The sequence below is a fragment of the Palaemon carinicauda genome, chromosome 24, assembly GCF_036898095.1.
Source record: "Palaemon carinicauda isolate YSFRI2023 chromosome 24, ASM3689809v2, whole genome shotgun sequence".
Lineage (NCBI taxonomy): Eukaryota > Metazoa > Arthropoda > Malacostraca > Decapoda > Palaemonidae > Palaemon > Palaemon carinicauda.
In genome coordinates this window covers 78872693-78885114 of record NC_090748.1, presented here as the reverse complement: position 1 = coordinate 78885114, position 12422 = coordinate 78872693, and the positions used below count along the sequence as shown (strand labels likewise).

Genomic DNA, 12422 nt, shown 5'->3' with positions numbered 1-12422 from the left:
AAGAAGCTTTCCAATCCTTAATTTAAAACCACACGAGGTTAGAGCTGTAGCGACTTCTATGGCTTATAGACACAATACGTCAATGAAGTTAATCTTGGAGGCGACTTTTTGGCGAAGTAAATCAATCTTCGCAGACTGCTACCTTAAAGAAGTCCAGACCCAATATGAAGATTCTTGCTCCCTGGGTCCGTATGTTACCTCTGGCTTCGTAGTTGGAGAAGGTATTACTGCCTCTACCCTATAACCTTTTTTATTATATACACTTGCCTTTTTCTTGTACTTGGTATCATAGGTTGTCTGTGAAGGTTGTTGCAGCCTTCCACTGTCTGGGATGCAAGTCAAGTTAGTTTTTATGGTGTGTGTTTTTAGTTTTTTTTGAGTAGGTGGTCAGAATCATTGTCCATGGCTATGTCAGGATAGCAAGGGTGGAGGCCTAGCCACGCTAAGGTCGAGGACCTTGTGGCAGCCCCACAGAGACTTTTACAGCCCCCTGGGTGGATCGCTGAGTCTCTTAAGGAATGCAGGCAAATGAGGCAGGATATCTATGAAGCCAGCTTCCTTATCAGGTAAGAACCAGATTATTGATACTGCTAATTTGTAGCTATTAATAATTATACGAATTCCTGACGGGATTGAGGTTTTCTAACCCACCACCAATGGTGTAAATCAGCTATATATATGTAACTACAAGTGAAGTTACATATTTAAAAATGGTATTTTTATTTTAAAATGAATTTTTAAATATACTTACCTGGTAGTTACATATATAAAAGGGCCCTCCCTCCTCCCCTCTGAAAACAGGGGCATGGAATTTCTGAGGAATGTTGGGAATGGTTCCAGTTACCTACTGAGAGGGCACTCAGGTATGACCACCGGCTCACCTGGCGGTGATTGCCGCGAAATTTGAATTTCTGTCGTGCGCGCGATGAAACGCGGGATTAAAGCTATATATATGTAACTACCTGGTAAGTATATTTAAGAATTTATTTTAAAATAAAAATACCATTTTTTACTACTGTGTATACTTTTTGCTATAAATGTTTATATATGTGATGTTTTTGTATTCTCAAACAGTATTAAGAAGGTTTATTTCTGGATGACAATTTAAAGGATTAACATTACCTTTTATAATACAAGGGTTAGTTTGTCAGCATTTTCTCTCAGATTTTGAATTTTGAGACTTGACCTTTTTTTTCAAGAGTACTACTAATCTTTTGTAAACAGTTTTATTATTCAAGAGTAGGAATTCTTCATTACACATTCTATTTGGTGATGAAGCAATTTACATTTTACTCCAGGATTTGCATAAAATTAAATAATTTGTTACTTGTCTTCTCAAGGAAAAATTGAAGGTTGTACCCATGCCAGTATGTCTCAAGAAAAAATACAATTGTTGCTGCCTTTTAAGTTATTTTACTATTGACTTGTAGATGAGGAAGTTGTAAAACTTTCCCTACCATAATGCAAAGTATTTTCTTCATCTAATTTTGTCCAGTGGTGAGGCTTAACTGTTTGGATAGGTTTATATGTAAATTTGGTTATTTCAAAGGTAAAGGGAAAGATGAAGTATAAAATTATATAGAGCTCGATGCTATCACATAATTTCCACTTCAATTTCATAAATTAAAATGAGAGATGTACTTCAGTTATTTAAATGATTATAAATTTGCTTTATTGCTTTAGAAAATACAGTGAAAGATGCCAGTAAAAGAGAAGTACCAGGGTTTTTGCGTTGAGAACTACTGTTTACAGAAAAGAAAAATAAATGCTGGAAAAGAAAAAAAGCAAACCAGTGAATTGATTGTCAAGCCAGAGAACAAAATGTAAGTAAGAAAAAGGTCTCATTTTTAATAATAAGGATAAAGAAAGTAGTAACTTTTGTTAACTAAAGGGCATTTGAGTTTATTTTAGAATAAAGCGTCATCAAAGTGACTTATGTTTCAAGTCTCCACATCAGAATGTTACACATGAACATTAAACAAGAAAAATTTTGAAAAAATAAACTTTTTAAGCAATTGTGAAAATTATTCATTTTAAGTTTTGGGGATCAGTTGTGCTTGGTGTGAAAGAGTGGAAGAATGATTGTGTCTTTTAAGGTATCTGCTAGAGCAGATACAATGTCAAATGTCAAAAGGTTAACCATGGTGTGCTTGCAAAGGTGACCTGATATCATTTATTTGTTTGGTAGGAAATCGAGACGAGGTGATCCCCATGTTGAGTCTAAACAACCATCTGCAGTTTGGGGGAGTGTGCTGCCCCCCTCCACCTCCCACTCCTACAATGGGTATCCAACCCAACGCCCTCTCCAACACATATGTGGCTGAACCAACTGCTATCTCCAACACATATATGGCGCTCCCACCCACAAACCTCAACACACATGCAATGGCTCCTGCTGCTCTGCTTAATAATTACAGTGCAGCCTCAGTCATGGCATCCTCCAATTCCAAGACCACCTCCTCAAACAGTGGTACCCAGGTGTCCCCCCTTCGAGGATCCCAATCTTCCCCATTGCGTTCATCAAAAAAGTCTTCGATGCGAAGTTCTAAGAAGTCCTTTCTTGGGCGCACAACTAGCTTAGGCCATAGCTTTCATTCCAATCCCGACGCCAGGAGCTGTGTCCGTGCCACCAGTCAAGGGTCAGATCTCCATGCTAAAGATTTAGGACATCTCGCAGAGTTCGTCCCTTCCTCCGAAGCTGTGAAAACAGCTCAAGGCCCTCTTTCTCCTACTTCTACGTCTCACGACCAGTCTCTAACCATGCCCCTTCTAACTTCATCCATCTCAGCCCGGTAACCTTCTGCCCCCTGTTGTATATGTTTCCAGGTTGTTCTCCTTAGTTTCATTTAATCTGTTCTACTCTACCTTATAGTATATAAATATAGATATTTCCTTTCCCCTTTGGGCACTTTCACTCCTTTCTGTATGCTTTGATTCTCCCATCCAGTGCTGTGCTTCAAAGATCTCTGTGCCGACTTCACGATATGAATATAACATTACAAAAATACACCATATGATAATAATTGCTCCATTTACTCCTGTTGAGCCCTTCATCTGAACCAGATTACCTACATAGCAGTTGTAACTGCTTACAACTATTTATTACCCCTTACAGAGAGGACTTTATCTGTTGGATTATCCCATTTTCTCCACACACATAGCAGTTCTCTGCCTACTGGAATCCCCCATCATATATAAAACAACAGCTCCACGTTGCCTCTAGGGTATGGTTGATACAATGTCATCAAGATTATTTTGTGTCCTTTTTTTTTCCCAACCCCAACATGATGAAAATTTTCCATTTACAGATTGCATGTCAAATCCTTAAGTGTTGTCAAGTCATATGCATAAGATACATTTGTTGTGAGTATGCTAATATTTAGGGATGTTTGTATTGAGTGTGATTGTACACCAAGCTAATTATTGCGTAGTATCCCCACCCTGTCTTCTATTTCCTCCATGCCAACCATTTTCCCAATATATCCTATTCATCTATGACATTCATATATATGTTATATATATAGCTATATATATATCTATATATATTATAGCTCCTGCTGTTTATATCCTAAGGTGCCTGATAATTAAACCTCTCACAATTTCTAGAATGTTCATATACTAAAAGACTGCTCAAAGTCACATTATTTTTTGAGAAACTTTCATCAGGACAGTAAAGTGAGTGTGACTAATTTTTTTACTTAGCAAAACCTATTTTACTGAATTCTGATTTAACTGATTCAGTCCTTTGATATCACCAAAAATGATTTATTTTTTATTTTGTCTTTGCTAAATCCCTTTATAGTCTACTAAAACTATACAGTTCTTTTCTTTGCTATACCACTTCCAGAAGCCCTAAACTTGCCCTTCCTCGGCTTGTTTGGCTTTAGGATGCTGTAGGTTTGATGTTATAACAATTACCACTGTACTTATGGTTTCAGTTACTGGACAAGCACTGTGATGCCTGTTTGATAAGTGAATCCATTGCCAGAAACTTGTGTGAATAATTATTGTTTCATCTTTACCATCCCAGCCATCTTTGTAAGGCCATCAGGCAGAGTTTAGAGGACTATAAGTAAGGCTTCTCAGAGAAGTGTACCAGCATGGAAAAAAATTTAGTTTTCTGCGCTTTTACTGATCTTGTTCACAAATTTCACTATTCTCCTCACAAAGCATTATTATTCAGCATCTAGAACTATTACTTTTTACTTCCTGCACATGTCTTCTTGGGTGTCTCTTATCACTCAGCTGTTGCCCTTTTTCAAAAGGTTCATACTGTAATCCATAACAAGTTCTGGACAACTTGATGCTTCTTCTAACCCAACTTTTTTTCTGCTATTGATTTTTCCTTAGTATTGTTTTCCCAATGGTTTGCTTTGTCCAGAGCAAGGTGAGTTATATGTGAGCCTTCCTATTCTTCTCATTTGTACTGACATTCACTAATGTTACTTTTTCAGGCAACGATGCCCCTAATTCCACGACTAATGGTACATCTAAAGGTAGTGACATGCCCTCAAACAAAATTACTGGGTTCTAAGAGGTCCAGCAGCCACACCCAGCCCACCATGGCAGATGTTATCATGTGTAGTGGCCACCACAAGGGAAAGTAAATGGTTATTTTGTACCATAAGCTGTTGTAACTTGATTCCAAATGACAACAACAAAAAATAATAAAGAATATCAATAGTAAATCCCGTAAAACCATCTCCTCCCTCACATGAGTTCCATTCATGGACTAAGAGTTCGTGTCTCGTAACAGCACCCCAACGGAGAACCTTGATCCCAAATGAGCTCTCACCAGAGGGCACTTTACAACCAAATCTATAATGTATAAACCTTTAAAACAGACAAACAACTTAGCAGTTAAACCAAATTCTCCTTCCATGTAATACCTTCATACCTTCCATTGCGTACTGTACTTTGCTTCTGTAAAAGTACTGCCTTTACTAAGATTGGTGCCATACTTATGTTTAGAGTGTTAGTTGTGAAAATTTTGAGATGTACAGTGTCTTCTCTTGTGGGAGATTTTTTTATTTTTTTTACTTTAATTCAGCCTCTGCTTAAGGAAACTACTCTTAAATTACAGTGAGTATAACCAGGTGAATTTTGTTTATTTGTTATTGAAAATGGATTTCTGACAGAAAAATAATTTTATTTCTAGTATTAACTTTTTTACTTTTACCCGACTGACAGTAATATCAGAAAGAAATATGTGACTGTCACCAAATAAGACACGCACAGCTAGAACAGCAGAAGTCTGGGGGAAAAAATTCTAATGCATAAGGAGCTCAGAACAAATGTCTTTTATATTGGTGATTTTTTATTCCTGGGCACTGTTCTTCCACATTAAGGTAATAGTCAAGTTTCTTAGAACAAGAATAGATTTTTGCTCATACAATATTTTACTTTTATATTTAGTTATTATAGCACTATATAGTATTGTACATGAGGTCTTACTTTGTAAGGCTTGTGAAGTATGCTGAATAACTGTCATTAGAGGTTTAAAGTTACAGCAATTTAGTCAGTGTTACCAGTATCATACATGAAGGGTTCTCTCTCTTATGAACAAGACTTGGTAACTAAACTTCCTTATATTTCAAGTCTTCAGTGTGGGAAGAGTTGAAAGTTTTTTATTTACTTAATTTCTTAATAAATTTTTTTGGAAAGGAATACTATGGCGATTTTTTTTCTCTGGGAGGACTAAAACGAAATAGTTTTATGTTGAAAGTGACAAAGTTTCTCCATGAAATTATTTATGACTAAGTACTAGCACATTTTGATTCTAAATGTCATGTTTCAAGTACTGTAATAAGCTATATCATGATGCTCACACATGATCTTAGTAAAAGGCTAGTTATTTTATTACTGTATTCTGTTTTGGAATACTTTTTATAAAGTAAGAAAGTTTACATTAACCTAGTATGTAAGAGAGTAACGGTTTTATTGCGGTTTTCTACTGTGTTTTGATCCTATATAACATAAGTGTAGAGTAAAATGGATTAAAGTAAACCATAGGATGCTGGTGCATCAATGGTGTAAGGCAACATATATATTTTTACTCAATTATTTGGCTGAAATAAAGCATTGTCAAACATTATAAAATTGTATGGTAATATTATGCGGTGTAGGTGATTGTTGATTACATTTTTCTTTAGGCATTAGTTACAAATCATGATTTTTAAAATTAAGGTACAGTACTGTATGGTCTTTGCAGTCTATATCTTTGATAGACACACCAAGAATCCCTCTGAAATAAAGTTCTGTACCAGTATTATTCTTTGTAACTTTGACTGTTTAGAATTGAACCATTATTTGTGAATGCTAAATTCATTGATGGTACTAAATTCACCATTATTTGTGAATGCTAAATTCATTGATGGTACTAAATTCATTGATGGTCAGCCACCCTCTTGTTTACATTAGTAGAATTAAGATAGGCAACTTAAAGATCATTTGATTTGTGAAGATTACACAGCTCTCACAATACTACCAGGAATTTAAATTCATGAGCATACACATCAAGTTTCACAATTTTCATCTTATCAGTCTTTCATTGTTAGGTTATATTGGATTATTTTCTTGCACCATTATTTAAGGTATAACATATATAATTTAACATATTTGAGATTATTTGGTTGTCATTGGTAGCAGTAAAATGTTAACAGGGTAATCCCTTGTAACTTTTAGTATTTGAAATTTACTCATTATTTTCAGTGCAATAGTGTGCACACGATATCCTTTGTTTGTATATCAGAATATACATCTTCCTAAGTTTTATCAAGATACTGTATTTAAATGGAGCTCAATGACATGCTTATTTTTCAGAAATTTATTTCTCAAAAAGTAACAGCAGCCCAGAAATTGGAATTCTGTAAGTGAACAAATTTTCAAATTTTTCTTTGGATAGTGTGCAAGATCTTTGTTATTTAAACAGCATCAACAAGTGAATTGTTGTATCATGGACTCTGCTTTTCCACTGGAGATTTTTTTTCTTTTTTTTTTTTGTAAGATAGAGAATACACTTACGATGCTTTAGTTATAGGTGAAGATTCTTTTTATTTGGTCATTCAGATAATTAATTGTGTTTTGTGACTTAAACATTGAATTTTCTTGAGCATTATTTTCTTCATTGACAGATACCAGAGAATATGTTTGAAACCATGTCAGTATTCGTACTAGGTCTAGAAATCTGAATTACAAGTGTTGCAATTCTATTGTAAGATAATTTTTAGAAATAGAAAGCTAGTGTAATTTTTTGTAAGTATACTAAATTAATGTAACTTTATAACACAGCATTCATAGAGCTTCCATGTTATTTTCAAACTGATATATTGAATTACTGTTCATTTTCATTTAGGATGTTACCGTATTGATTTATGTAAACAGGTCCCATGAGAAACACTGTACATACTCAAAATATCTTAGGAAGAGGGTTACTTCAAGATATTGTACAGTATTTCCCTTTTACGGTGTAAGAGCCGCATGATTTTAAGCACACCTTTATCAGGTAAGACTAGGATATCTCATCAGTTTAGTTGAGTAATATGGTACAAATTCACATGCTTATGGATAACACTCTATAATCTAAGTATGGCACAGTATTGGCATCGTATTCTGCTACCCTATCATAGAACTGCTGTTTTCCCTGTTAAGTACTGTACTGTAGTCTTTTTCTACTAAGCACGATAACAGGTAATCAGTCTTCTTCGAAATTTACAGCTCTCATTTGAAAATCTTACCAGTCATACATTACATTTGATTGCTCTTGGTCAACATAATCTTTGACAAAACTTTCCTACTTTAATCCATTTACTTTTGCATCATGAAGGTTATGATTTATACAATTGCAAAATTGGCTATTAAAGTTATAGCTCATGGTCATACTCATGTGTCATACCACATGAATATTTTATTATTGTTGTGATTTACATTATTTTAATTTAACCACGGTTATTTATTGAATTTCCATTTGTTTAAATGCCTTTCTATAATTGTTGGCATTAAAAAAATCAGGAAGTACAGTATCATTTCCTCCCCAATGGGAATTGTCTTGCAGTATTTCAAAACTAACTTTACACAAATTTAAATGGCAACATTTATTTCCACACTAAATTTGATTGAAGTTGAAGATGTGTTGGTAAGCATACAGATTTACCCAGATATTAGGAAAAAATCAAAGAAAACCTGTTAAGCCAAGTTTTGAAACATCACTCAAACATTACAAAAATGAGGCATCTTTGGGAGCAACTGCAATGTGTTCGAACTAAGGTAAATGATATATTAATTCTAAAAAGGAATCTATATGCATTTGCGTGGTAATTGATATCCAAAATATGTGGACTATGGAATATATAAATTTAAAATTCCCAATGTATCCAAGCCCACTCACAATTGCTGTGTTTTACTTATGATTTAAGCATTTTTAAAGGATTACCAACAGTGGCAGCCCAGTATTGACTTGGGTTCAGTTACATCCCTTTTTTTACGAGTATATTCTTACTATTTAGTCCTACACTTGGCTCTTAAAAATGATGCCCCAAAAGTGTAGCTCTCTGATCACTGATATACTTTCCACCACCTATTTTCTCTGTGAGACAACGAACAAGAAAATCTTAAGTAAGACAGATATCCAGTATAAAAAGGAAGGCTGCCATGTCCAGATCTATCATTTGTGCAAAGTCTTATGTAGAATATCATTTGGAACAACTGAAATCTGTCTGCATTTTCTTATGGTCTAGAAATTCAAATACAAATTTCTTGCATTATTTTATTTTTGCTGCTTGCAGTGATCTTACTATTGCTTTTAACTTTTGAGAAAATGCATACAGAGAGTATTGGGTATTGTAGATATTCATATGAATGTGTATGTGTGTGTATATATATATATATATATATATATATATATATATATATATATATATATATATATATATATACACACACACATCAATACATATAAAGTATATAAAATATCATACTTGTAATTATGTAATGATTTAGCCTAGCTAGTGCTGTACAATGAGGAACCCAAGCTAAGGCCCCTGCCATGATGCAGTACTGCTTCTAGTGTAGATGTGGCATGTGTGGGAGGAGAAAACCTCTCAGACTAGACTATATGTATTTATTTTGATGGAAATTGATGTCTTCTGATTTAACAGCCATTTTGCTCATGTATGTCTAGACGTAGCAAGTGTGGCAGCATGCTGGCAGCGCGGCTGCAATGTGTGTAGCGCTAACACCACTGTATCTCTCCCTCTCTCTTACAGTTGGCATGGGCATGGGTCTGTCTGTTACCTTGAACCCCAATGGCGTAGGCTTAGAGACGGCCCTCAAGGCCCCACTATTATCCCAGACGGGGGCAGGTGGAGGTCCCACTGCCCCTCTTCAACCACTTTTCCCCATTGCCACTATGGCGCAAATGGCTTTAGCACAGCCAGCCCAGCTCCCTTCAACTATTCCTCCCTGTATTCCTGCTCCTTTACAATTACAAGCGCCCCCTCCAACTTCCTGTCCTCACCATTCCCCATCACCCCCACCATCCCCAACACGCCCTCTCTTGGGGTCCTCTTCTGGCTCTCTTGGGGGCCTTCGTGGACCAGATAATGACCAGACTACAGGAACAGGGGAGACTAGTCCCCAAGGATCAGACTCCCCTGGAGGCCTCACCCCGAGCACCGTGTAACCTTCAACAACTGGAGGAGCTAATGTTATGTGAGTCACTGCCGTATACTTTCATGAAGATAGTTTGAGAGGGATTCATTGAAGAAGAAGTGCTCAAAATAGTCTTGCTTGACTAGCAGTGTTTGTGTAAGTACCATCAAACGTTAATAGATACAGTGTTTTATCTACTATCGAGTGGAATAAAAATATTGTAAAAGAGTGCAAAAAAGGACTGGCCAGAGAAGAAGGAAAACTATATACCAAAAAGACTGTCAAGACGTTAGATGCATCCCCTGCCAGCAAGAGTGTCCCATAACAGACACTGTACTGTGATCCTTTCATGTTTATTGTATGATGATCTTTATAAATTATTTTAATTATTTTGATGTTCTGAAGACAATGATACTTCGAATGCAAACTAATTCTACTACTACTGCACTGTTTGCCTGCATGTTTGTTGACACAGGATATTAGCACCATTGTCTCCTTTTTCATAAAGGACCAAAACTGGCAATGATCTTCATGACCTTATCGTATTCACCTGATTTTATGATGAAACAGACAACACCAAACTTCTATTGTCCACAACATTTTCTTTAACTAGTGATGTTCCAAGGGTGAGTCGGCAGTATATGAAGTTCATCTTGTGTGGGAGAACTCATTCTCATCTTCCCACACGTTCTGAGCTTTAATCTTATGAAAGGATATGTGCTGTGCTCATACCCACTCATTGATTACCATTTTTTTCAATGGATAGAAAATATTGTCTAGTGTAAACATGATATACAAATGTAATGAAAATGTTTTCGTGAATATGAAATTTTTTCAAGTACATAGCCTTTTGTATTTTATTATGGACCATCTAAAAGATTTTTTGTAAATATCCATGAAATTGGAATTCTTTGATGATTTTTTCATTTTGAGGAACCAGGTTATAAAAACATGTCTATATATAATTTCATGTATATGTATGTGTGTATTTATAAAACAAAAATCCTTGAATATGTATGTACAGTATATGCACATTTCCAACATACAGTGTATTGACTGAGTATTCTTGAATTTAAACAAGTACACAAAGACATGCAATCCTGCTTACTGTACAGATCTGTATATTTATACATATACAGCTTATGTATTTGTTTATTGTATATGCATCAACAGTAAATTTATTGCTAAATACTGTTTATTTTTTATAAGAATACAATTTAAAGCAAATAAGTAGTAACTGATAAACTTATTAGTGATTTAGTTAAAGTAGATACAGTATTTAAACAAAAATTCTGTACATTTAATTAATTTTACAAATGTGTTATGTATAATACTGAATGTTTGAGTATAGCATTTTTTTATTAAAAGTATTAAGTGAGAATAAAGGACAGGTAAAGTTAACAGAAATTGTAGGAAAGCATAATGAATAATCAAATACTGTAGATAGATAGCGTAACTAGATTTCTTATTGATCTTATGCCAAGTTCTCCGAGAATATTTAAAAGTTTTGTTTAAATACTTGAATGAAAATTAACTAAACAAGCCAAGAATGTCAAATCACTGTAAGAGATATCCCTATGAGATTTAATGTTTAGACAGCTGCTTCGTTAACTACATTTCTGTACCTAATAATAAGAATAACAAAAATAATGAGAAATCAGTTCTAGTTTTGATGTTATAAAGTTAAAATTATTTTTCTTTGTTTATACGATGGGATTTGTCTAGTTTTCATCACCACGCTGGCCAACTGCGGATTGGTGATGATGGGAGATTTTTGTCTGATCGTTCACAGTAAACCAACCTAGTACGGGTGGCGCTGACTAGTACAGCTTTCCTAAGCATGGCAATACACAAACCCTTTCACCACATTAAAGTACCCCTCTCAGAAAGGAATATATATACAGTATATATATATATATATATATATATATATATATATATATATATATATATATATATATATATGTGTGTGTGTGTGTGTTTGTGTATGTATGTGTGGAGGAAGGGAGAGATGTGTGTATTATCATTAGTATTATAAATTCAGTAGAAATGGGAGAATCAAATAAATTTGGAGGTAGCCTGCAAGGTTAGTTTTCATGGCGCGTAGCGTTGTATGCGATTACAGTAGTAACAATTATTTAAAAACTCCACTATGATTCACATCAGAGTAGTTATTAATAAATATACCATCAATACAAAACTGTGGTAGGCTGTAAATTATTGGTGTACAGTATGTATATGCAACACAATGTTTCGTATCAGGTGTTTTAAATAAGTTATGATATGATGTCACCTATATTGTTTTAAGTTTTTGTTCTGTACCAAGTACATTCATATTCTCGATAATGTTCGCGTGATCAGCAAATGTAAACAATAAAATAACTTGGATAATTATTACCTGTTGAAATTCACCCAAAATTAAAAAAAAAAAGTACTAAAAGCAGAATTTCAATAATGAAATTTATTATTTTGATACTAATCCTGAGAATCGCTATCTACAATGGCACTTCCAATTTTGGGAAGTAGTCTACATCAAAACAGAAACAAAAGAGGATTTTCCCCTCATCCCCCTAACGGGGGACTCGGCCGAGTTTGGTTGGTACTGGTAAGGTGCTCCAGGCCACCATCCCCCTTCTTCCACTACAAATGAAGCTTCATGTGCTAACATTCACCAAGTGCAGCAATAAGAAAAATTCTCTATAATTATTTAATACATATACAGTATACAATATTTTTTACTAAATTATACATTTACAATACATTTTTTGAGAAAA

At 34.7% G+C, this 12422-nt stretch overlaps 1 protein-coding gene across 2 annotated transcripts in view; it reads left to right on the top strand.

The window, feature by feature from the left end:
• LOC137618169 (potassium voltage-gated channel protein Shaw-like) overlaps positions 1 to 11525 on the top strand; it is a 106262-nt gene extending 94737 nt beyond the window's left edge. Inside the window, exon 7 of one of the 2 annotated variants that reach the window (XM_068348223.1) lies at positions 9264 to 11525. In XM_068348223.1, the coding sequence (XP_068204324.1) occupies positions 9264 to 9679 (416 nt within the window). In that variant the 3' untranslated portion in view covers positions 9680 to 11525. Of the gene's footprint in view, positions 1 to 4454; positions 4689 to 9263 lie in introns of those variants that run through there. The other variant, XM_068348224.1, reaches the window with a different exon arrangement.
• Positions 11526 to 12422: the final 897 nt, after the last annotated feature.